The sequence below is a fragment of the Quercus robur genome, chromosome 2 (assembly GCF_932294415.1).
Source record: "Quercus robur chromosome 2, dhQueRobu3.1, whole genome shotgun sequence".
Classification (NCBI taxonomy): Eukaryota; Viridiplantae; Streptophyta; class Magnoliopsida; order Fagales; family Fagaceae; genus Quercus; species Quercus robur.
In genome coordinates this window covers 19,986,200-20,010,706 of record NC_065535.1, presented here as the reverse complement: position 1 = coordinate 20,010,706, position 24,507 = coordinate 19,986,200, and the positions used below count along the sequence as shown (strand labels likewise).

The 24,507-nt window shown below is 37.7% G+C and overlaps 1 protein-coding gene across 1 annotated transcript; it reads left to right on the top strand.

The window, feature by feature from the left end:
• Window positions 1-691: 691 nt before the first annotated feature.
• LOC126712805 (protein RRC1-like) lies at window positions 692-24,096 on the top strand. The gene is made up of 18 exons (XM_050412277.1): window positions 692-895; window positions 1,260-1,348; window positions 1,477-1,612; window positions 1,783-1,828; window positions 7,067-7,127; window positions 7,228-7,380; window positions 8,340-8,459; window positions 8,567-8,732; window positions 10,189-10,301; window positions 10,639-10,710; window positions 18,874-19,095; window positions 19,365-19,423; window positions 19,559-19,643; window positions 19,739-19,876; window positions 20,256-20,480; window positions 20,584-21,386; window positions 21,724-21,890; window positions 23,142-24,096. The coding sequence occupies exons 2-18, from the start codon at window positions 1,274-1,276 to the stop codon at window positions 23,435-23,437; spliced, it is 2,937 nt and encodes a 978-aa protein (XP_050268234.1). The 5' UTR covers window positions 692-895; window positions 1,260-1,273; the 3' UTR covers window positions 23,438-24,096.
• The last annotated feature ends 411 nt before the right edge of the window (window positions 24,097-24,507 follow it).

The following is a 24,507-nucleotide window of genomic DNA, read 5'->3' as shown; positions in this document are numbered from 1 at the left end:
GTTTCAATGCAACACAACACACCCATAAATCCACAACCCACAAATCCAAACCGACCCACCACCCCAAACCGATCATTCGCCTCCACTGATCCATAAAACTCCATGGTCAAGCTTGAGAACTTAATCCACAAAACCCCATTTCAAAGCATTCAATCAGCTGGGAGAGTTTATCAAAAAAAAAAAAAAAAAAAAAAGAATCGACTGGGGGAGAAAGATTAAAGAAAGGGAGAAAGTGAATCGGTAGAGAGATCAAAAAGTTAATAATTTAACTTTTTTAATTTTAATTTAGAAACTGATAATAATTTAATAATTTTTAACAATTCAGATATTTGTTTTTAATTGTTTTTTTAATATTTTAATTAGGTTAATGTTAATTTTTAATTTGTTCTAACCTGACATGGATGCTAACGTGATATTTTTATTATTAAATTATTAGTTACGTTAGTATTTAACATGCCACTTGTGCCCTCTGTTAGCCATATAGGATTTTTCTATTAGTAGGTTGACGGCAGGGACCAAAATATAAACAATTTTCTGATTTCAAGGACTGACCTAGGAGCAAAATCAATTTAGAAACCAAATCGAGAAATGACCCAAAATGTAAGGACCAAAATATATTTATGCCAAAAAAAAAAAAAGAAGAAGAAGAAGAAGAAAAGAACATAAGGATTAAGGAGTCCAAGAAGGATTTGGAAAAGAAACTCGCTGAAATTAATTTTAATTCGGTTGTTGTCTCTATCTCTCTCGTATTTCACTACCACCCTCTTTCCTTTTTATTCCGACCCGACTCGTCTGGACTCACTCTCTCTCTTTCTCTGTCTCCTTCTCACCCAAGCAAACACAAACCCTGCAAAAACGGACACTGATTCAAATCGCTCAACTCGCCGCAAACTCGGTTCGTTCTCTTACTCTTTCGTTACCTTCCTCTCTGTTCCTTATCATTATTCATACCACTACACTCTTCTACTCTCTTCTCTAATTAATTAATTATTATTATTTTTTTTTTGGGTTTGGATTTTCCTTCAGATGCTTCAGAGTCCAAACCCTAGTTCTATTAATCGATTTCTAGCTCACCGTTTTGAATAAATTTGTTATTTAGGTTTTTTGATTTTGAAACTTGTATGCTTGTTTGATGATTTTGGTTGAAAATTGGATTTTTAAACCCTAATATCTGATTGGGATTTTCAGTTTGAATTTTGATGCATTATAGTTTATGGATTTGTGATTTTTTTTTTTGTTGGGTGCGTTTGGTTTTTTAGAAGGTGATGTAAAGATGAGTTCTTTCTCTATCACGCGGAAAAAGACGCCTTTCCAAAAGCATAGAGAGGAGGAAGAAGCAAAGAAAAAGGTATGGCTTTTGATTAACTCTGTTAAGTTGGATTTTTGATTATAAAAAAAAAAAAGAGAGGTTTGTTTGTTTATTGATTTATTGTAATGGGGTTTTTGTTTTCGTTTTTGTTTTTTTTTTTTCTGCAGAGAGCCGAGGATGAAACTGCGCGTTTGTACCAAGAGTTTGTGGAGTCATTTCAAGGCGATACGACACCTGGTTCGAAGTCTTTTGTTCGAGGAGGAACTATCAATCCCAATGATAAAGTGAAGATTGATTCCGAAGGTTAGTTTCATTGGAAAAAAAAGTCTACATTTTCTTTCATTACTACTACGATCGTTTCAGTATGTTTATTCTTGTTTTGTTTAAAACTATGGATACATGAATAGTTTTTCTATTATTATGAGGACACATTAATAAAAGTATGGGCCTTTTTATTCATTCGCGGATGGCAGGTGAAAAGTCCAAAGATGGTGTATCTGTTCCAAAGAAGGGAAGTAGGTAAAGAAATACTTTTGATTAACCATGTTGCAATGCTATTTTGATCAGCCATCATAAGTAAGATAATTGTTTGGCCATGATTCAGTCAGCCTTCTTTTGTCTTAGGCTTGTATAAGTAAGAAGACGGGGGAGTATTTTGGTAGAGTCTATTAAGATGTCCTTTTTTTTTGTTTTGTCTTGTTTTTGTTTTTGTTTTTAGAAAAAGGGAAAATCTAATAACTATATTTGAGAAAATGAGCTGAATTTCTAGGTCTCATTTTTCTTCACTTGTATTCTTTCACATGTTCATGTATTTATGTATGTATTATTTGATTGAGGCAGCATATAACTTAGACTTGTGGATTATAAAACCCATTATCTACCTCATTGCGAGATTCTTGGATTTCTGATTATTTTTTTTTTTTTTGGGTCCAAATTTTTTTTGAATTTTGAACCTCATTACTCACATACAACAAGTGTTTTTTTTCCCTGGATGCCTAGTTTTTAATTGAGCGGGGAAAATTTTCACTTCAAAGCATCAACTATGTTGTATTCTACTTTGAGGTCAGTCACTGGCAGCACTAGCACATTGGTATTAGATGATGGAAGAATATGAACAGCCTTCCAATGGGTGGAGGGTGAGGCCTGGGTTCAAAACTGATTAGATGTGTGTGCAACTTACCAATAAAAAATTATAGATATACGAATTTTCTTCATTGATAAAATGTAGAATTAAACATTGGAAGAAAATGATTTTTGTAATTATGAATTAACATAATTGCAAAATAGTATGATAATATCATCTTTTTATTTTTTTGAGAAACAACCCCCTCGGGGTAATGATTTTATTAATGCATCCTTAAAAGATCAAGTTGATAAACATCAAGAATATCTGGAGGGACAGACTCCATCTAGACAAGAAAAGGATTTCTGATAGCCCGTCTAGCAAGTTTGTGGGCAACACAATTCCCTTCCCTATGAATATGCTTGACTGAAATAAAAGAAAAACTAGAAAACAACATCTTAATATCCTGCAGTACATGACCCATATAAGAGCAGTCCATATAGTCACCAAGAATAGGCTTAATAACTGTCTTAGAGTCACCCTCCAAAACCATCCTGTCAAACCCAAGTTCCTTCGCAAACACCAGAGCTTGACAAGCCGCTAACACTTCCACCATCTCCACCGAAGCAGGTGATGGAATTTGTTGTGAGAGAGCAGCCATAACCAATCCTTGCTCATTCCGGATTATCACACCGGTGCCAGCTAGTCCATCTTGTGAGAAGATTACAAGGTATCACCATAGAGTTCCAAAATGAAAATATCTGGCTCTGCCATTCACTGTACACCTATTATGAATTTTTACTTGTGATCTATATGAAGAGCAACTCCAACTTTGGTTCTTGTAATTCTTTAGAAGTATTACATTTTTGCCTTTACATTTCATTTGGCATTTCAATATTGCTATGAAGGGTGTAAAACTAAATGGGATTTTACCTGCTTCCTCCTCCTCCTAGAGGTTGTTTATGAATAATCAAACTAACTGTAAATATATTTCTTTGTATTTTATTGATTACTTTTATATCTTTCTTAAGTGTTTGTGTTCAATGGGTGATTTCTATGTTAATATCTCTCCTTTTTTTTTTTTTTTTTTTTAGTCTTCTGAATTCTCTATTTTACATAACTGTTTAATATAATTGCGAATAATTTTATTTTTTTAATTCATTGATATAATTGTGCATATTTCATAGATTGATATGAATTGTATTAGCCATGGCAATGGGTTGAAGAGAAATTTTACTTAGATATGGTTTTGAATTGTAAAACGACAGTTTGCTATCACATGTTCTTTCTTAATCTCAAAAATGATTTCCCCCCCTTGAAATAATTGTTATAAAATAAACTTATGATCTTTGGACTCCTAGTGTAAATTGAGGAATCTTGTTTATGGCCTCAGAGCTTTACCTAAGGTTGGAGGTTTCCATAGGCTTTCATACTTTTCTCCTAATACAGGAGTTGGATGTTTATAGAGGCTATCATGGTTTGAGAATTTCAATTGTAAAACAACAGTGTGCCATCACATGATCTCTTTCTTAATCCCAAAAATGATTTTTCCCCTTGAAATAAGTTGTTATAAATAAATCTTATGATCTTTGGTTTCCTAGTGTAAATTGAGGAATCTTCTTTATGGACTCGCTTTACCTAAGATTGGAGGTTTCCATAGGCTATCATAGGTTCTTTTCTCCTAATATGGGAGTAGGATGTTTATAGAGGCTATTATGATTTGAGAATTTCATGCAAGTTTATTTAGGCACCATCTGTAGCTTTATAGGCTTCTGACAAGAAGTGAAAATACTGATTCTTGGAGCTAAGTCATGTATTATGTTCTCATTATAAATCTAAGGAGTGTGGTGGATCAGGCTGATGATTTATATTTTCAAGGTCTGGAGTGTTGTTGAGAATTTTCAATGTGAGCCGCAAAAAATTGCTGTTTTGAGCATATAACTACACACATGCGCACACATTAGAGTATATTTGATCTTCTTTGAAGCTATCACAGGCTTGAAAGTAAATGTTGGTAAGAGTGAGATTGTGCCAGTTGGTGAGGTTGGGTTTTTGGATGCTTTGGCCCACATTTTATGTTGTAAGGTTGGCTGTTTGCCCATGACTTACGTGGGTATGCCTTTGGGAGCTCATTATAAGGATTCTTCGATTTGGAACCCTATTATAGAAAGGATGGAGAAAAAGCTCTCAGGTTGGAATCGGTTATATCGGTCAAAAGGGGGTAGGCTTACTTTATTGAAGAGTACTTTATCAAGCCTTCCCACTTATTATTTATCTTTGTTTACTATTCCACAACATGTGGCGGACAGATTAGAAAGGATCCAGAGGAATTTCCTATGGGGGAGATCTACTGATGTATTTAAGTATTCACTTGTTGCTTGGGAAAAGGTTGTGTGGCCGGTGGAGGCAGGTGGTTTGGGGATCTGGAGGATTGGGTTGTTTAACCAAGCTTTACTAGAGAAGTGGCTTTGGCGCTTTGGGAAGGAGGCCACACATTTATGGCGTCAAGTCATAGCCTCCAGATATGGGGAAGGTAGTGGTGGCTGGTGCACTAGAGTTGTTAGAGGAACACATGGTTGTGGGATGTGGAAGAACATTAGGAAGGGGGCAGAGAGTTTCTTTGGTCATGTGTTGTATATGGTGGGACAGGGTTTTCATATTTGGTTCTAGCATGATCCTTGGAGTAGTCCTACTCCTTTGAAAAAATTATATCCCGAATTGTTTGCTTGCGCTGTAGATAAAGAAGCTAGGATTTCTGATATGGTTGGCATTGCACCTGATGGGGGTGATAGAAGCTGGAACTTACTCTTCTGTCGTGAGGTTTAGGATTGGGAGACAGCAAGGTTTTATGCTTTCTTTGCGCATATCTCATCCAAAATACCTGGGGGGGTGATGATACCATGGTTTGGCAATTGAATCGTAGTGGTGTCTTTGATGTGCGCTCTTTTTATAAATCATTATTGAAAGCTTCGTCGGTTTTTTTCCCTTGGCAATGCATTTGGAGTGTTAAGGTCCCTAGAAGGGTCTCCTTTTCTTATGGACAGCTGTTAGGGTTGGGATTCTCACAATAGATAACCTTGTTAAGAAGAACTTGCCTCTTGTTAATTGGTGTTGCCTATATCAGTGTGAGGAGGAAACCGTGGATCATATATCACTACATTGCAAGTTTGTCAAGTTTGTCCATACCTTGTGGAGTGAAGTCTTCTACTTGTTTGGGGTTTAGTGGGTGATGCCAAAGACAATAGTCTCTCTACTTTCTACATAGTGGAATTGGTTGGGCATTCATTCTTCCAATGTTTGGAATATGGTGCCGGCGTGTCTTTTGTGGTTAACTTGAAAGGAACGCAATGCCCAAACGTGTAAGGACAGTGAAAGAACTGTGGACCTTTTGAAGTCTTTACTAACTAAGACTTTGTTTGAGTGGTCTCGTATTTGGGGTTTTACGCATTGTACTTCTTTGCTTGATTTCATTAATTTTGTTAGCCTTTCCCTTTGATCTGTTTGTATTCGCTTTTTTGCAGTGAGTTTACTATCGTAAACTCATTGTACTTTTCTTATCAATAAAGTTTGTATTACCTATCCAAATATATATATATATATATATATATATATATTTGATCTATAGAATGTTTAAATTACAAGTTTTTGTACTTTAAATTATGCATAAAAGATGAGTTTCCAAATTGAATGGTAAATAGCATCCGATTTGACACAAAATTTGGCATGTGTTTAGAACATATAGAACATGTAATCTAATGGTGAGATTTTCAAAATATATATCTAATAAAAATTTATTAGGTGGTGTAATATTGCTAAAAGTTACACGTTTATTATAAAATGCTGCAACTGTATATCTAGAGATTGTTTCACAGTTTTTTGGATGCTGTTCATGATGGGAGTTTAGAGATTGTATTTTGTGGTATGTTCTATAAATTTGAGGTTCTTCTTAGAAAAAATATGACTTTGGTTCAAGAACATTATTTTTGGTGATTGTGATTAGTGTGTGAAGTTCTCATATCATGTTCCTATGTGGTTTGTGTGTGTCACACTAGCTGATCTGTCAGTTGACTACTCAACTTGGTTCTTCACCAAATCTATTAGAATAGAGTTTTTTTTTTATGGCATTCAACGGACCTCCTGCCGCTTATGCTGTTGCTGAAGTGGTTGGGCGGGGTTGGGAAAGGTCTTGGGTGAAAAATTTGAATTAACTCAACTGAGACTAAATTCCAACCGAGTCCTTGTATCAACTGATTGCTGTTGGCTACAAACCCTAACACATTTCTCTAAAGCATCCATTTTCATAATTTGTGTCTAAAGATATTATTAAAAAAAAAAAAAAAATTGTGTCTAAGATATTGGCATTCAGCCTAATGCAAATTTCCTTCTCTGGGCTTATGACTGGTTGTGTCAAAGGCTTAGGACATTAGGCATGACAGAGGCAAATTGGGTTAAATCCTTACCAATGATTAAAAAAAAAACAGTGGTTTAGTTGTTTGCCTTGTAGAAATGCTAGAAGTTTTCCATGTCTTTGAGGATTGAACGATAGCTTAGTGGTCAATCTGACATTTCTCTTGGGTTTTATGTCTTCTCTTTTATCTTTTTAAATTATTGTCTGCAAAAATGTTTTGGCAATGTACCTATCAAAAAAATCTTTTGGCAATGTGAAACTTTGTTCTTGATTTGTCTTATTGCAGGTATGTTCCATCTTTCTTACCACCTCCTATGGCAGCTAAGGGGAAAGAATCTGAAAAGAAAGTTAGTAAATTAATGATGGGAGTTCTTATATTTTATTTTTAGCATTTATAAGTCATCACTGGAATCTTTAAGTCTAAATCTTTTGTATTTCAATTTGTAGAAGGAGGAGGAGAAGCCAAAGGAAAAAGAAAAAGGGAAGTCTCGTAACATAGATCATTTTATGGAGGAGCTGAAGCATGAGCAAGAGATGAGGGAGAGGCGAAATCAAGACCGTGAACATTGGCGTGATGGGCGCCAGAATGAACATTCTGCTGTAGGTGTTTTTCCCCGCTAGCTTCCTTCAGTCTTTTGAAAAAGGGAATCGCAAGATTTCTGCCTATTTATGTATAATTTCATCACTGTTTTAATTGTAGATATGTATTTTTTTTTCTTATTGTGTTTCTATAGTAGTTGAGCTAAATTGTCAGAATGTCAGGGTAGAGTTTGGAAAATATGTTAATTAATGCACCCTGCCAAGAGCCTTGTAGCTCAACAGGCAGCTCTTGATGTTTCTAATGCAGGTGTCTAGGATTCGAGTCCCCTCTTCTAATTATTGAATTATCAAAAAAAAAAAAAAAAAAAAAACATGCACACATCACACTCTTGAATATCATTTGTGTATTGCTATCTTAGCACAAGAGGATGGAAAAAATTCCCCATTCCGTTTGACCCGCCCTATCTCGAGCAGGTTCTCCCTGCCTTGAATAGGTGACAAGGCAAGGCTGGGTTTTGCTTGCCTTGCCCTGTCTTGCCCCCCATCCCCACTCAAATGTGTATTTTTATGTTTAAATATATACATATATATGTATATATCATTTAATCTTTTTTATACATATCATAGTTATAATTTAATTTTTTGTACTTATTATATTACCATCCCCCAAACACTTGCTTTCTCTCTCTCTTAGACTGTCCCTCCTCTTTCTAGTTTCATCTCTACCTCATTATTATGGAACCCACATCATTAAGGGTTGAATTATACTGGCAACTGGCCCCACTCTTGCCCTGTGCTGGTTTTTCTCACCCTGATTCCTGAAGAGGAAATGGGGTCGGTATGGGGTACCCCTGATCTGACCCCACCCTGCCCCGTTGCCATCCCTAAGCACAGAAATCATCCTTTTGAATTCCTTTGCACCACGTAATCTGTACTTACACGTACTGAATTCTTTGTATCAATTTTTCATCTTCAGTTTGATTAAACATACATGAAGCTTATTAAGTTACTGTTTTCAGCCATCTAGTCGCTTTGATGAACTGCCTGATGACTTTGATCCAAGTGGAAAGCTTCCTGGATCATTTGATGATGGCGATCCACAAACTACTAATCTCTATGTTGGAAATCTCTCACCTCAGGTAAGATTATTATCTTTAAATCTGTTGTATCTTTACTTTCTAATAATCTGTTGCTTCGAAAATAATAACACATCAAGTTCATCTTTTTATTTTCTTAATAATTCTAGGTGGACGAAAATTTCCTTCTACGGACTTTTGGAAGATTTGGGCCTATTGCTAGCGTGAAGATAATGTGGCCTAGGACTGAAGAGGAGCGAAGGCGGCAAAGAAATTGTGGCTTTGTGGCTTTCATGAATAGAGCTGATGGACAGGCTGCAAAGGATGAAATGCAAGGTCTGGTTCTTTCTAGCTGCTCATCTTTCCTATAATTTGGATGATTGCTCTCAAATTATATTACTTGATTTGCTTCCTATGTTGATAAAATTATTTATAAGTAAGAAATTGTGGGTTTACCTTTGTAGCAAATAATATCTTCCATTATACATAAGAAGTTTCATGACAAAATTACATTTGGGTGTTTCACCATTACTTCTCCCAATTTCTTTGAAAATGAAAATTTTAAATATAAATCTTCTCGATGTTATTGTCTCTCTTGAGCATGAAGTTTCCCACAAAGCTAAAAGTGCAGTTACTCCCACTATGTATCTGCCTATGTATTTATTTATGGACAAAGTTTAGCTACAAAATTAGTTGTAGCTTTAGGCTACAAACTTACTTAATATCTTTTTATTGGATGTGAATTTTGACAAATCCACCATTGGATTATATCTTCTTCTTATATCCTCCATGCTTGCAAAATTTCAAGAAAATTAAAGATCAATAACTATGCCATCAATAAATTTTTTAAATTGCAAGTTTTTGTAATTTAAAATTATGCACAAAATATAAGCTTATAGATCATATAGTAAATGATATCCGATTGACATAAAATTTAACATGTGTATTAAGGGCATAAAGAACATGCAATTCAACGGTTAGATTTTCAAAATATGTTATAGTATTTATTTTATTGAGTGAGTTTGTAGCCTTAAGCTACAACCAATTTTGTAGCTAAACTTTGTCCTTTATTTATATGTTCAGAAACTTTCTTCCCTTGTTATCATGGTTACCTGCATCATGAAGTGGCATGATTGTGATTCCTTGTAATATGGATGTTCTTCCCCAAATGTTCTTTTGCCATGCACATTAGTATCTATGTATGTGTGTTTGTGATGGACCAAGATAACGATTGACAGTGTTATCCAAGTCATGATCCATTGTATGCTTGATTACCTGGCATCAAATTGAAACTCAAGCCCTGGTGTTCCTTCCAATGAATTATAATTGACAGGGTGCCAGCGAAGGCACCAGATTATACTGTAATATGTTGTTACCATTGTTTAATTAGGTTTTTCATTCTACTCGTGTAAAGGGGCATCTGAAACTCAAAAATTTTGGAGTGCAAAATTGAGACATTTTCTGATATATAAATTATATGACACTTATTCAGGAAAATTTTTTTATTCTATAAACATTTAGGTAGCATTTTAAAATGAGATAATAGTTTTAAAATCCAGCAATGACAAAATGTCCCAAACTTCTCTAATCATTGATATCTATATTATTGGTGAAAGATTGTTTTTTGCTGGTCCCTGTTACATAATATCCTCATTTAAAATATAAAAATACCCAATATATGGGTATTGGATATATTGGATTTTTTTTTTTCTTATAAAAAAAAAAATCAATATGTATGACAGTATGAGGGAATGAATGATATTAAGGATTGAAGAAAATCTCTTGTTTGCAGGAGTAGTTGTTTATGAATATGAGTTGAAGATTGGATGGGGCAAGTCTGTTGCTTTACCATCGCAAGCATTACCTGCTCCTCCACCAGGGCATATGGCGATCAGGAGTAAGGAGGTCTGTTAAATTTTATTTTGATTTAATGATTGGGTGCATGCATGTATTGATTTCTTTTCTAATATTTACTCCTCAGGGACGGGTCCAAAAGGCCTTGCCTTGGTGAGATTCCATGTGATCAGAAAAAAAGAAAAAGAAAAATGCATGCATCTATTTATTTTCTAACAATTGATGCTTTGGGCTACTTTTACCCATCAACATTGCTTCATTCATTATTCTCAGGCTCAGCATCAAATGAAGACAAACTGATACTTTGATTTTCGGTTCTAATTTTGTAAATTATTTGTAAAATATTAAATTAGACAACTACTCCATATTTTCCTTGTTTGAATGACAGGGTGCCACTGTAATTTTGTCTGGTCCATCCGGCCCACCCGTCACTTCTGTTCCAAGTCAGAATTCTGAACTGGTAGGTTATTTCAGTTTATATTGTTTCCTTGCTATTGTAAAATTTTTTAATTAATGTATCTGTGCACATAAGTTACTCCCTTTTGTTTTTGTTCAATAAAATTATCTTTACCTGCTAGAATATTGTTTTGGGCCTGGCATGCTCTCCTTGAGCTAGCTTCTTTCCTTTAGTATCTGTTCATTGTTTTGGGCCACTGGGGGAGTTAGTCTTACTATTTATGTGTAGATATATAATTCTTTTTGTTGTAATTCTTTAGGCTTCTTCTCGTCTTTTATACATGAAGTAGTCTTTTTTCAATATAAATTTTCTTACCTATAAAAAAAGGGATTAAAAAGACTTTTTGATATAACTCGAAAGAGATTATGTTCAATAGGTTATTGTTGTTTCAGTTTTTTGCTCTTTTTGTGCAGTTATTATCTTTTCATCTTTTGTGATAAGTGATAAAATTTATTTAAAATGCACAAAAAGGGGTGCGACCCTAATACGCTGGGAGTATACAAAAGAAGTGGCCAAACAAAGAAACAAAAATACTACTTTTTGTGATTCTATTGTGTGGTCATTGCCTTTTTGTACAAATATTTTCATTGTAGTTCTTTAGGCTACTTCATGTCCTTTGCTCATGTAGTCTTATAAAATTAATCTTATCTATTTTTAAAAAAAATTAGAAATATAGAAATGACTAAAGAGAGCTCAGGGTGTCCAAGTTTTTTTTTTTGATAAGTAAGAAGAAAATATTATTAAAAAGGGAAAAGCATTAAAATACAAAGGGTTCACGGTAGTGAACAAAAAGACAAACAGCCACTAAGAAAAACTAAGAAAAACTAATAGACGAAAGGAATTCCATAAGGGTAAAACAATCCGAAAAACCCCAACACCGAGACCAATCAAAGAGGGTCCGTTGGCACAAATCTATTAACTGAGCCACAGTTTTCCCCTTATTCTCAAAAGAACGCCGATTCCGTTCAATCCAAATATTCCACATTAAACAACCTGGAACTAGATTCCAAATATCGGAGCTATGCTTCCCAAGCCAATGGTACCAACAAAATAATAAGTCCGCTACTAAACCTAGCATGACCCACTCGATCCCAAACAACCGAAGCATATGAGTCCACAGAGAACGATCTATCGGACAGAAAAGTAACAGGTGATTCACAGATTCCTCGTTACAACAGCACATACAACAACGATTCACCAAAGGGCGACCACGAAGCATAAGGTTATCCAAGGTAAGGATCTGACCATGAGCTGCTGTCCACACAAAAAATGCCACCCTTTTAGGAACCTTGACTTTCCAAATGCCCTTCCAAGGGAAAATGGAAGGAGTTGCATTTTGAATCTTATGATAGAAAGACCGAGTATCAAACTTCCCATTTCCATTAAGCCCCCAACGAAGCCTATCACCCCCATTACCCCTAGGGATCCGGGTTTGGATGAAATGAAGAAGGGAATAAGAAGCTGCTAACTCCCAATCATTGAAATCCCTAAAAAAGCTTAAACTCCACACTCTGTCGTTATCATCCACTAAAGGGCTTAACACTTCAGAAACATAAGCTTCTTTATTAGCAGAACACAAATATAGCTGGGGATAGAGAATCTTAAGAGAGACATCTCTAGTCCATTTGTCATGCCAAAAAAGAATACGGGAACCATCCCCCACTACAAAAGACAAATGCTTAGCAAAACTTTCCCACCCTTCATTAATACTCCGCCATAAACCACAACCATGAGCCCTTCTGCAAACTCTAAAACACCAACCCCCTTTCCCCTCCCCATATTTCATGGCTATGACCCTTCGCCATAGATTAGAGATTTCATGGCCATACCTCCAAAGCCATTTCCCTAATAGAGCCTGATTAAAATACACCAAATTCCGAATTCCCAGACCACCCAACTCACGCGGACGGCATACCTTTTCCCAAGCCACCAAAGGATATTTGAAACACTCAACTGATGAACCCCATAAGAAATTCCTCTGAATACATTCCAACCTAGTCGCCACAGCTTTAGGGATAGTAAAAAGGGAAAGGTAATAAGTCGGAAGGCTTGAAAGGGTACTTTTCAACAATGTGAGTCTACCACCCTTAGACAGGTAAAGCCTCTTCCAGCCTGAAAGCTTCTTTTCCAACCTCTCAAGAATCAGATTCCAGATAGCAGCTGTCTTATACAAAGAACCCAATGGCATACCCAAGTAAATCATAGGCAAACTGCCCACCCTGCACTGAAGAATAGTAGCCAAAGACTGGATGTTGCTCACCTCCCCAATAGGGACAATCTCACTTTTCCCCACATTCACCTTCAATCCAGTAAAAGCTTGAAAACGGGTCAAAACCAGCCTAATGGAAAAGATCTGCTCTCTTGAGGCATCACAAAAAAGAATAGTATCATCAGCAAATAGAAGGTGAGAAATACGAATACCAGTATGATTATTTGGACCCACATGAAAACCCTGAATGAGACCACCTTCCTCAGTTTTCTTCAGGATACGACTTAAAACCTCCATGATCAAAAGAAAGAGGAGAGGAGACAATGGGTTTCCTTGTCTTAGACCTCTAGAGCTACCAAAGAAACCAGTAGGAGATCCATTAACCAAAACTGAGAATCGAACGGTAGTGATACAAGTCTTCAGCCAACTCCTCCATCTACCCCCGAAACCCATCCTCTCTAACAGATAAAACAAGGAGTCCCAATTCACATGGTCATAAGCTTTCTCGATATCTAACTTACAAACCACCCCTGGAGCACGACTCTTCAGTCTACTGTCTAGACATTTGTTAGCAATAAGCACTGAGTCCAAAATCTGCCTGCCACCAACAAAAGAATTCTGCGATTCCGAAATGAGTTTATCCAACACCAGCCTCAATCTGTTAGCCAAAACTTTAGACAAAAGCTTATACACACTTCCCACTAAGCTGATAGGCCGAAAATCTTTGATATTCAAAGCATTATTCTTTTTGGGAATCAAAGAAAGAAAAGAAGCATTCAGAGACCGTTCAAACTCTGAGCTCCTATGAAAATGATCAAAAAAAGCCATAACATCTGATTCCACTACATTCCAGCATTTTTGGAAAAATGCCATAGTGAAACCGTCAGGACCTGGGGCTTTATCGCCCTCCATCTCTTGAAGAACCTTAACTACTTCCTCCTTAGAAAAATCCCTCTCTAGAATAAGCCTCTCATCCTCCTCAATGCAAGCAAACTCTAAGCCGTCCATAGAAGGGCGCCAAGTATCTGACTCAGAGTACAAACTCTGATAAAACTGAACCACCTTAGACCGCACCACTTCCTCATCCTCATAAAGAACACCATCCACCTTTATACCCCGAATATGGTTAGTTCTTCTATGGGAGTTAGCAACCCGATGGAAAAAACGAGTACTATTGTCCCCCTCCTTCACAAATAAAATCCGGGACTTCTGTCTCCAAGAGATCTCCTCCAAAGAAGCAAGATGAGCAACCTCACTTTTAATCTGACATCGCCTAGTTTGATCCTCCTGAGAAAGGCCTAACGAGTCCTCCTTAGCATCCAAACCCAACAGTTCAGATAAAAGACATTTCTTCCTAAAGGCCAAATCCCCGAATTCCTCCTTATTCCACCTTTTCAAATCTTCTTTTAGAGCTTTTAATTTTCGAGCCAGAATAAAGCTTGGAGAACCCACAAAGCAATACCCATTCCACCATTGCCGAACCCTCTCTACAAAACCCTCTTCTTTCAACCACATATTCTCAAACTTAAAGGCACTACGACCTTTATTAACACTACCAGCCACCACCAATAGAGGGCAATGGTCAGAAACAACACGAGGGAGTACCCTTTGAGACACATTCCCAAAATGATCTACCCAATCCACCGATGCCAAGGTTCTATCGATTCTTGACATACATTTTATCCCTGAATCTCTAAACCAAGTAAACGATGCCCCTTCAAGAGGTAAGTCCACAAGATAGTTAGCCTCAATGAAATCTGAAAAAGCAAACATAGCCGGGCTAAAAGCCTCACAGCCAAGTCTCTCACTCGGATATCGAATGATATTGAAATCCCCAATCACACACCATGCCGTATCCCACCTAGAGTGCATCCTAGAGAGTTCCTCCCACAGAGCACCCCGCTGACTATCATTATTAGGACCATACACTCCTGAACAAGCCCAAACAAAATCATCTATAACCCCCTTCAATAAAACATTTACAGAAAACTGACCAATAGCACAATCAACCTTTTCATAAACTCTCTTATCCCAGACCAGTAACACCCCCCCTGCAGTGTTGACTGCATCTAGAGCAACCCAGTCTAGGAACGGACTACCCCAAAGGCTTCGAACAATAGAAGAGCTTATAGAAGCCAGCTTTGTTTCTTGATAGCAAACAATATCACACTTCCACTCCTTAAGAAGATTTTTACAAACTTCCTGCTTCTGAGGATTGTTTAATCCCCTAACATTCCAAGATAAAAGCCGTAAATTCATTTAACACATGTACTCAACCCCATGCCTACTGAGGAATCTCTGTTCCTCCCCTTAGATGCTGCCCCCTCATAGTTGACAGATGAAAACAAACCTTTAAGTTCCCTTAGCCCTTTCTGCCTTGAACTCACAATATCATTGGAAGTCCCAACATTTACAACATCAATGCAATCTTGTTCAAGGAGACGAAACAAGGCCAGACATTGATCTTCATGCTTTACAATAGGAAAACCCACTATTCTACAAAAACTTTTCATCAGGCTGCATACCCATTTCGAATTTTTTACCTCTAACCCCCGAACCTCTTCCTCATCGACTTCCTGGATCACCTCTAACTCCTTATGTTCCATGGGATCCCATTTAGATATAGGTGAACACTCCAAAAAGCCACTCTCATCCTCCCCTTGAGAAGAGCCACTAGGATTAACTTCCCTTTGCTTCCACTGAAGCATAAAGAACTCAGACCCATCTTGAACCTGCTCAGTCCCATCCTGAACTAGTTTTTCTCCCTTCTCCCCTGATATCTCCATAGAATTTTTTAACTCCCCAAAACACAAGTCCATCTCGCTACCCAGGCCCAACAGAGGAGAAAACTGGTTTTGGGTTGCTCCCTGATGCCATTGAGGCGAAAAAAACTCCTTCCCAGATTCTGTTGGCCTCGACAACCTCCGTCCGACGAAATCCCCAGCCATCGGAGACTGGATCTCCTCGCCGATGAACCTAGTCTCGGCATTTTTCGGCGCACTAGTCGCTCTGGTCGACGGTGAGACCACCGAGACGACATGCACAGGGTCGCCGGTGAGGGTAGAGGCGGCGCGATCCAGTTCCGGCACCGTTGCTGACACCGGTGGCTCTGGGTCTCCACCCCCTCTCCCGCTCGAGCTCTCGCCCGCTACCCACGAAGCCTGGGCATCAGACTCCACATGAAGAAGGCTGGGCTTGACCAAACTACCCTTCAGTTGAAAAGCCTTGTGCACCTTGGGTTGGGCTACAACAGGCCCACCTGGCTGTTTTGTTACTTCTGGCCCATCACTAAACACCTTATCACCCAGCCAAGTCACAGAACGTCTACCATTCTCAGACTTACACGCTTTCAACGCCAAGGTAGCAGGAGTCATCTTAAATTGAAAAGCCCGCATGGGTCTGCCAGAAAAAGCTGAAACATTGCCTTTTATAACTGAAACATTTTCTATACGTTTTCCATGCATCACGTTCTGCCCCAAAAATGTTTCAATTTTTTCAAAATTTCTGATCTTTTGCTGATTTCCATAATTAGATAAAAACTTCCCACTCTGGTCACCACCAGCAAGTTTACCACCCCCACCACCATTATTAAAATAACCTTTGGCCAGAGATAACGGTTCAGCACCAGAGCAAAAATTCCTAAGCTCTTTCTGAAACAAAGACCAGCCAGCTCTATTAGAGCTTGCTGGTATCATTATACAACCTCTCCTAGATCCTCCGAAATAAACTGTAATAACAACAAACAGACCAGCTTTGTTAGTTTTCCCACAAAACTCTAATAACTTCCCATTCTCCCTAAATCTCTTACAAAGTAAACCATGGCCAGGCACCCAATCTCGTATATCCTCAAGACAAGTAAGTATCCACTCCAAGCCCTTACGACCAACCCAAATCGAGCTCTTAACATTCCTATGTGTCTCAAGTAAAGAATACGAATCAGACCGCCCTCCATCAAAAGAAAAAGAAAAATGTTTAGCATCAATATGAAAAGAGCTCTTGCTGCCTCCAGAAACAGAGGATATAGGTTTGGGTGGGATGTTAAGAGAGGTTTCAATGGTGGGAAAACTTGGTGTGGTAAAAGGTGCAGGTACAAGAGTAGGCTTTTTAGGCAAAACTTGGTTAGGCCCCTGAGGTGGTGGGGAAGGGGAGGGCAAAGGCAAAGGTGGAGGAGTGGGATAAAGATATGGAAAAAACCCAAACTGTGGAGGGAAGCAAAAGGGGGAGGGAGAAGGAAGATGTGAGGGTGGCAAAAAAGGAAAGAAGGAAGGTGATGGTTGAGGGAGGGGGAGAGGGAGAGGTAGAGGGTGGGGTGGAGGAGGTGGGTGGGGGGACCAAGTGCTCAAGAAAGACCACCATAGAAAAATTGTGGTCAAAGTCTGATCATATAGGGTCTTCAAAAATAAGAAATTCAGCTTAATCAAATTTAGCTTTGATTGGGGTTCAATCCCTGCTTTCACCAAAAACTGATTAGTGTTTTAGTTTGATGATAAAGAGCTATCATCAGGAGTGGACGCCATAGGTTAAAATTCTCTAAAAAAAAAAATTAGCTCTTTTTTGTCAAAGCAATGAGAGTTTCTCTCTCCAAAGACATTATGCATAAAGAAACTGCTTCCCTAAAATCCTCCCATTACCTCTCTTATCAAAATGTTCAAAATGTCCCTGCCAACGTGATAACTACCATGTCACAGTAGTTGGGATTCCCTGAGCAGAACTTCTCTTGGGAGGAGTTGGGAAGTTGCTCAAATCTTTGAAGATACTTTGCAGTTGGTAAAGGATCAATAATGCATCGTTTTTATTATAATTTTCAATGGACTAGGAGGGATTCCAATGTTGTGTCTCATCTGCTAGCCAATTGGGTGGGGTTAGCTTCATAAAAGATGAGTGTGTTTTTGGCAAAAATGAGGGGAAATCACAATTATGTCACCCGCAAACTGTTAATAGAGAAGAAAACTACCCCCCTGACACCACTCTCATCAACATCCTGCTTAAACATAATTACAAACAATAAGGGGGGAAGTGGATCTCCCTGACTTAATCCCCTACTGCTTTTAGAAAAGTCATTGGGACTGTCATTCATCAGAACAGAACATCATCTGACTAGACTCAGGATTTTTCTACAAAGCTACAGTGTTGTCACATGTAAATTAAAAAGTCTAAATTGACATAATCATAGACCTTTTTCACATCAAGCTTTCACAAAACCCCTGGACTTGACTAAATCTTACTTATGGCCGTGATAAAGATAGAATAAATTTCACTGCTGTCTGATTCTTGGAAGTAAATCGTATATTTATTATTAGTTAATGGTCTTTTTTTTCCTGAGAAATTAATGTGGATATACTGTTCTTCAAAGTAAAGCACATGAATGATATGGTCAATTATGAGTTTGAAACTGTTAGATTAAGTTTCAGCTTGTTTAAAAGGGATGTCTGATATGTGAATATGATTGACCATCACTGTGCATCCACCTCCATGTGTGATAGATCCTCACTTTTATATTGGTATTTGGGGAAAAAAATAAAACATTTTGAACAAAATTTGAATGTCATTTATTGTCGAAAATAGTAAAGCATGCTTAAATGGCCAGTGCTTTCAATTTTTGAAACCATCGGGTGGGTCTGCAATGTCAAAAGGCCAATTACAGGAAATCAAGGCCAGTTTCAACTGGCTTTCTGAAACAAGGAAAAGGCTGTTCATTGTTACTGTCAAATGGGATAATTGAACTTCTGGGTGGGTGACTTTGTTTATGGTGATGCTATCTGAATCTTCCTGAAAATCCTGTCTTTCGCTGGGGACTTGAGGTTCTTTCAAAGACCTTTTGCCAGTTTAGTCCTGTGTCTTTGCTGCATTTTATATGAATCTTATCTTCACTCTGAATCATACTTTTTTAACCCAGGGATTTGGCTTTGTTGTTTTTAATTTCTACATTTTGTTAATGATATGATATGGTTGACTAGGTTCTTACCCCAAATGTCCCTGATATAATGGTTGTTCCACCCGAGGACGATCATCTCCACCATGTGATTGACACAATGGCTCTCTACGTTCTGGATGGAGGATGCGCCTTCGAACAAGCTATTATGGAGAGAGGTCGTGGGAATCCTCTCTTCAACTTCTTGTTTGAGCTTGGTTCAAAGGAGCATACTTACTATGTCTGGAGGCTCTATTCCTTTGCTCAGGTAATTCCTATCATCCTTCAGTCCAGCCATCACAAAAAAGAAAAGAAAAGGATATCCTATTATGTGCCCAAATCAAACTGTGCCACCTGCCTTGTTTGATTTTATAGAAATTTCAGGCATCTTTGTTAATGATAATAATCTTTATTTAGTCCTATAGGGTGATTTCCTCATCTGTCATGGATGCTATGTAGTTACTATCTATTACTCTTAATTTGCCCCAAAAAAAAAGTATTGTTGGGTTGTTTAGATTTTTGGGGGAATGAATGCAGGGTGATACCCTTCAAAGATGGCGGACAGAACCTTTTATCATGATAACTGGTAGTGGAAGGTAATGTGCATCCATTTTTTCCTATTTCAGTAACTATTGGTGCAGTCATTTTGAAATGTTCTTGCTGTTTTGTGAATAAGGTGGTGTAATAGACTACAATAATGATGTGAAATTTTGTTTTATTATCATTTCCAGATGGATGCCACCACCTCTGCCAACAGCAAAAAGCCCAGATCATGAAAAGGAGTCTGGCTCCACATATGCTGCAGGAAGAAGCAGGGTATCTCTAAGTGTTAAATTCATGAACGGGATTATTTTATTTTATACACACTGTGTCATGATTTTTAACTCATAAAATTTCATTAACTTCTAAAGCGCATGGAATCAGAAAGAACACTGACTGATTCTCAGAGGGATGAGTTTGAGGATATGCTCCGTGCTCTTACATTAGAGAGGAGTCAGATAAAGGAAGCGATGGGGTTTTCCCTGGATAATGCTGATGCAGCTGGAGAGGTAATGCCTGATATTAGTGTCGCCCAATTTAACTACCCATATGGTAGTTCACTGTGTGAATGGCACAGTGGAATTTATCCCCTAATTGCAAACCATATTAAATGGTGTTTACAAGTCACCTGCTATTGATTTGTTTCAAATATGTTAATTATCACATGTTATTTAATATTTTTTGGTTTTCTATTCTTTGTTTTTCTCATCTATTTGCTAATGATAAGCTTTTGTCAGTAGAGATGCTTAAAATTTTAATTAAAATACAGAATAATAAAAGAAAAAAAGAGGAAGATCAGGATCTGGGATTACTTTTACGGATTTTATTTTTTACTTTTGAAGTATGTGTGGTTTTTCAATTTCTTACTTGGTGTCTTCTGTATTGCAGATTGTCGAAGTTCTGACAGAATCTTTGACGCTTAAGGAAACTCCTATTCCAACTAAAGTTGCGAGGCTTATGCTTGTTTCTGATGTTCTTCATAATAGTAGTGCTCCTGTAAAGAATGCATCTGCATACCGCACCAAATTTGAAGCATCATTACCTGACATTATGGAGAGCTTTAATGATTTGTATCGTAGCGTCACAGGAAGGATTACTGCTGAGGCCCTTAAGGTAAGGTGAACATATCTATCTCTTGTTTCTTGGGGCTCCCAACCTTTCTTAATTTATTGTGCATTCCTGATTCTATTGTAAATTTTTGTTTGAAATTCTGGAGGAACGTGTACTCAAAGTGTTGCAAGTGTGGTCAGATTGGTTTTTATTTTCGGATGCATATGTGAATGGTCTGCGAGCTACTTTTCTTCGGTCTGGGAGCTCTGGTGTTGTCCCCTTTCATTCCATATGTGGTGATGCTCTGGAAATAGAAAAAAAGACTAGTTCTGAAGATACAGGTGAAGGGGGTAAGGGGAACCAAGATGCTGCATTGGCAATGGGCAAAGGAGCAGCTACGAAAGAACTAATGAGTCTTCCCATTGCTGAGCTGGAGAGACGATGCAGACATAACGGACTGTCTCTTGTTGGTGGTAGAGAAATGATGGTTTCACGATTGCTAAGTCTGGAAGAGGCAGAAAGACAAAGAGGCTATGAGCTAGATGATGACTTGAAATATGCACAAAGCCATTCAAGTTCTGGCAAATATTCCAACAGTCAGAGCGAAATGAATGTGGAAGCAGAGCTAGCAGGTCTATCTGGATGGAACCGTTACGGGGAGGATGAGGTGCAGGCACAAGGCAAAGGTTTTATTCCTTTGGCTCCAACCCTTCCCATTCCACAGCCTGATCTAAAAGCTTTCATGAAGAAAGAGAAAAATGAGCCTGTTTTGCCAGCATCTAAATGGGCTCGAGAGGATGATGACAGTGATGATGAACAAAAGAGTAGTGGTAGGGGTCTGGGGTTGGGCTACTCATCTTCTGGAAGTGAGAATGCTGGTGATGATCCTAGTAAAGCTGATGAGATGGAGTTTGCTACTGGTACAAGTATCCCAGCGCAAACTGACACTGGAATGAATGAAGAGCAGAGGTAGTATCATACTTCCATTGTAACCTGCTGTCTTTGTTTCCTCTTTTATGGAAAAGAAGGTTTTCATCCTTCCCAATTTTCCCCCCCTTTGTTTCCTCTCTATATTTTTTTTTTTCCTTTTCTTTTTCTTTTTTACGGTGTGGTTTAGTTTTATGTTTCCAATTTGAATTGGGGATATGTGTTTTCAAATGATTTTTAGAAAAAATTGATGAGTTCATTTACATCTGTTGTCAAATGCTCCCTGCCATCAATAATATATATATATATACATATATATATATATTATATTTTATGATGTTTTTTGTGCGAAAATACTTGACTGTGCTTGTCATTACAGGCAAAAGTTGAGACGTCTAGAGGTGGCTTTGATAGAATATCGTGAATCCCTTGAAGAGCGGGGAATAAAAAGTTCAGAGGAAATCGAAAAGAAAGTTGCAACGCGTCGGAAACAGCTACAATCAGAATATGGGTTATTACATTCTAATGAAGATTCTTCAGCAAACAGTAAGTGCTCTTTTTGTTGGCATGCAAGATTATTTCATTTTGTTGGCATGCAAGATAGAAAATAATTGAAAGTGTGGAATTTCTCTCCGCTTATAACATTAGTTTTGACACGCTGTGCTAGTTTTTAGATATGCCTATTGGCTTCATTGCTATTTTGTTTAAATCATAACCTAAGAATTGGGATGAGACATTGTTATAATGAATTATTCCCCAAGGGTGGGTCCAGAGGGCCCTTCCTCGGTGAGGTTTCGGGTCATTAATGAAAGTTTTATAATGAATTACTTTACTAGATTGAACTCATGAATTTTGTTTAAAATCTGTTATGTATAAATACGAACTCCAAATATTGCTTATTCAGTGTATGACTTATGCAGTCCACAATCCCAAATGCGCTGCTGGAACTGACTTAGAACAGATAAATAGATCAATTTAGGGTTCTAGAGAATAATTATTTGGGATAGATAAATTTTAGGCAGATTCTTGTTAAAATCAGATTATTGGGTTCCAAATTCCAATACATTCTCAAAGATGTACTCCCCTGAAAGGTTATATGTAGCTTGACTGAACCCTGCTCAATTTCTGCTGGATTGGTCTCCCCTTGCCTGAGTTTACTTGGTATTCCTTCAGATTAGGATTGAACTACTCCTTATTACTGCCATTGTTGCATGTACTTTTGAAAAATAATTTTCAAACCTGTGGAACTAATAGTTAGATAATAATGAATGAGATGATATTATCATGTGAAGTTCCAATATCTGTATTTGAGTTTAGGTTATTTAAATCTAGCCACATCTGAATTCTTAGATGTTCTCACATTAGTGCATCAAAGATGTAGTGACGGATTCTCCCAATAGGTGATGGCTACTGAGGGAAAATGCAATGTTAATCTTTTGAAGTTGCAGTGAGTTTGGAATCTACTATTTTATACTGTCTTTAACTTATAGTGTTGATGTTTTCTACTAACTGGCCCGAGTCTTGGCTATACCAAACTAGCTTTGGTGCTTCACAACTTCCAGTAAAAGAGTACCCTTTCTATCCAGTCATGCTGATTTCTTATAATGCAGTTCTTATTATGAATCAGAAGCATTAAATGTGTTCTTTAATATGCTTAATGTCATATGTGATTTGATCTATGTAAAGTCTCTTGTTATTGTAATCTTTTGCTTCATGATGCCTATATAGCAAATATTCAGGTTAATATTTAGATGGTTCGTGCTTAGGGTTTATGTTTATAAAATATTTTTCGTGCAGAGAGAACATCTTCAGAGAGGAGGGACAGACGGGATGATACCCGTGACCCTTCAAGAAAGCGGCACCGCAGCGAGAGCCAAAGTGAGAGCCCACCACGGAAATCATCAAACCGAGACAAAGAAAGGGAACATGCATTAGACAGGGACAGAGAAAGGCACAGGGATAGAGATAGGACTCATGATATTGAAAGTGAGAAAGGGAGAGATCGTGAGAAGAGTGGAAGTAGAGAGAGGGATGACCACGACAGGGACAGAGGCAGAGAAAGAGACAGGGATAGGAGGAGACGACCAAAATAAGCTATTCTTGGGGTTGGTTTTTTGTGAATTGAGGTGGAATGTTTTGAGATGAAGAGATGCCCATTTAGTCAGGCCAGGATGCCTTCCATGAAAAGATTGTATTTAAATTGTTATGAAAGGAAAATTTCCTCCCATGTAGGGATGATCCCCCCAAGAGGGAAATATGTTTAATGTTAAAAACCACACTGTAGAAAGAGGGATGCTGATTTCAAAAATTGAACATCTCAGTCTCAGGTGTTAAAAGTGGTCAATGAGTAAGTGCTTGATTGCTTTAACTTGACATGTTTACCTGCTGGGCAGACAATGCACTGTTGTTGTGGAAATATGCGCCAGCAGGATGAAGGCACCTATCTTTCCTATGTGATCGCTGCGTTTATATGTTGAGAAGTGTACTGCCTTGGTTATAGATCTCTGTTCTGAGAAGTGCACTGCCCTTGGTCATAGATCTCTGTGTTCCTCACTTCGGTGTTGTATTTATTGTGAGTTCTGTGTTCCAAACATTTCCTGAATGTAGATGACAGTTTTTAACTCCATTTCTGGTCCCAAGAGGAAGGTCAAGTTGATAGTTTGATCCTTTTTTAATTAGAGAAAATGTTTTAGCTTAGAAAAGAGAGGAAACTGTTCTGAATCTTTTGATAATTTTTACTTCAATTGCCACCTTTGCTGTTGCACAGGCGTATTTAAACACCACCCCCCTACTCACCCCCCGCCCCCTAAAAAAAAAAAAAAAGAGAAAAAGAAGGCATTATGGCCTGTCTATATGCTAAAGAATATCATATTTCACTTTCTTCGTGCAATAGTGTGTTTTTTGTGTGCTCAGGTATAGCATCTACTCTTTTGCTGTTGCCACCAAAAATTTTCAAATCCTTGGGGATCTTGAGGATATCTATAAGGTTCTGAACAAGTCTCCCTATAAATTTAGAGATGACTTTGCACATCCCAAAGATGCATTACTCCCTACTGATTGTTACATTGTTTCACAGGCAAATATGACTTTGTTCGAGGAATGAATATTAAAAATCGTCCATGCCTGAGTAACAATGTAAATTTAGAGATGACATTGCACCACA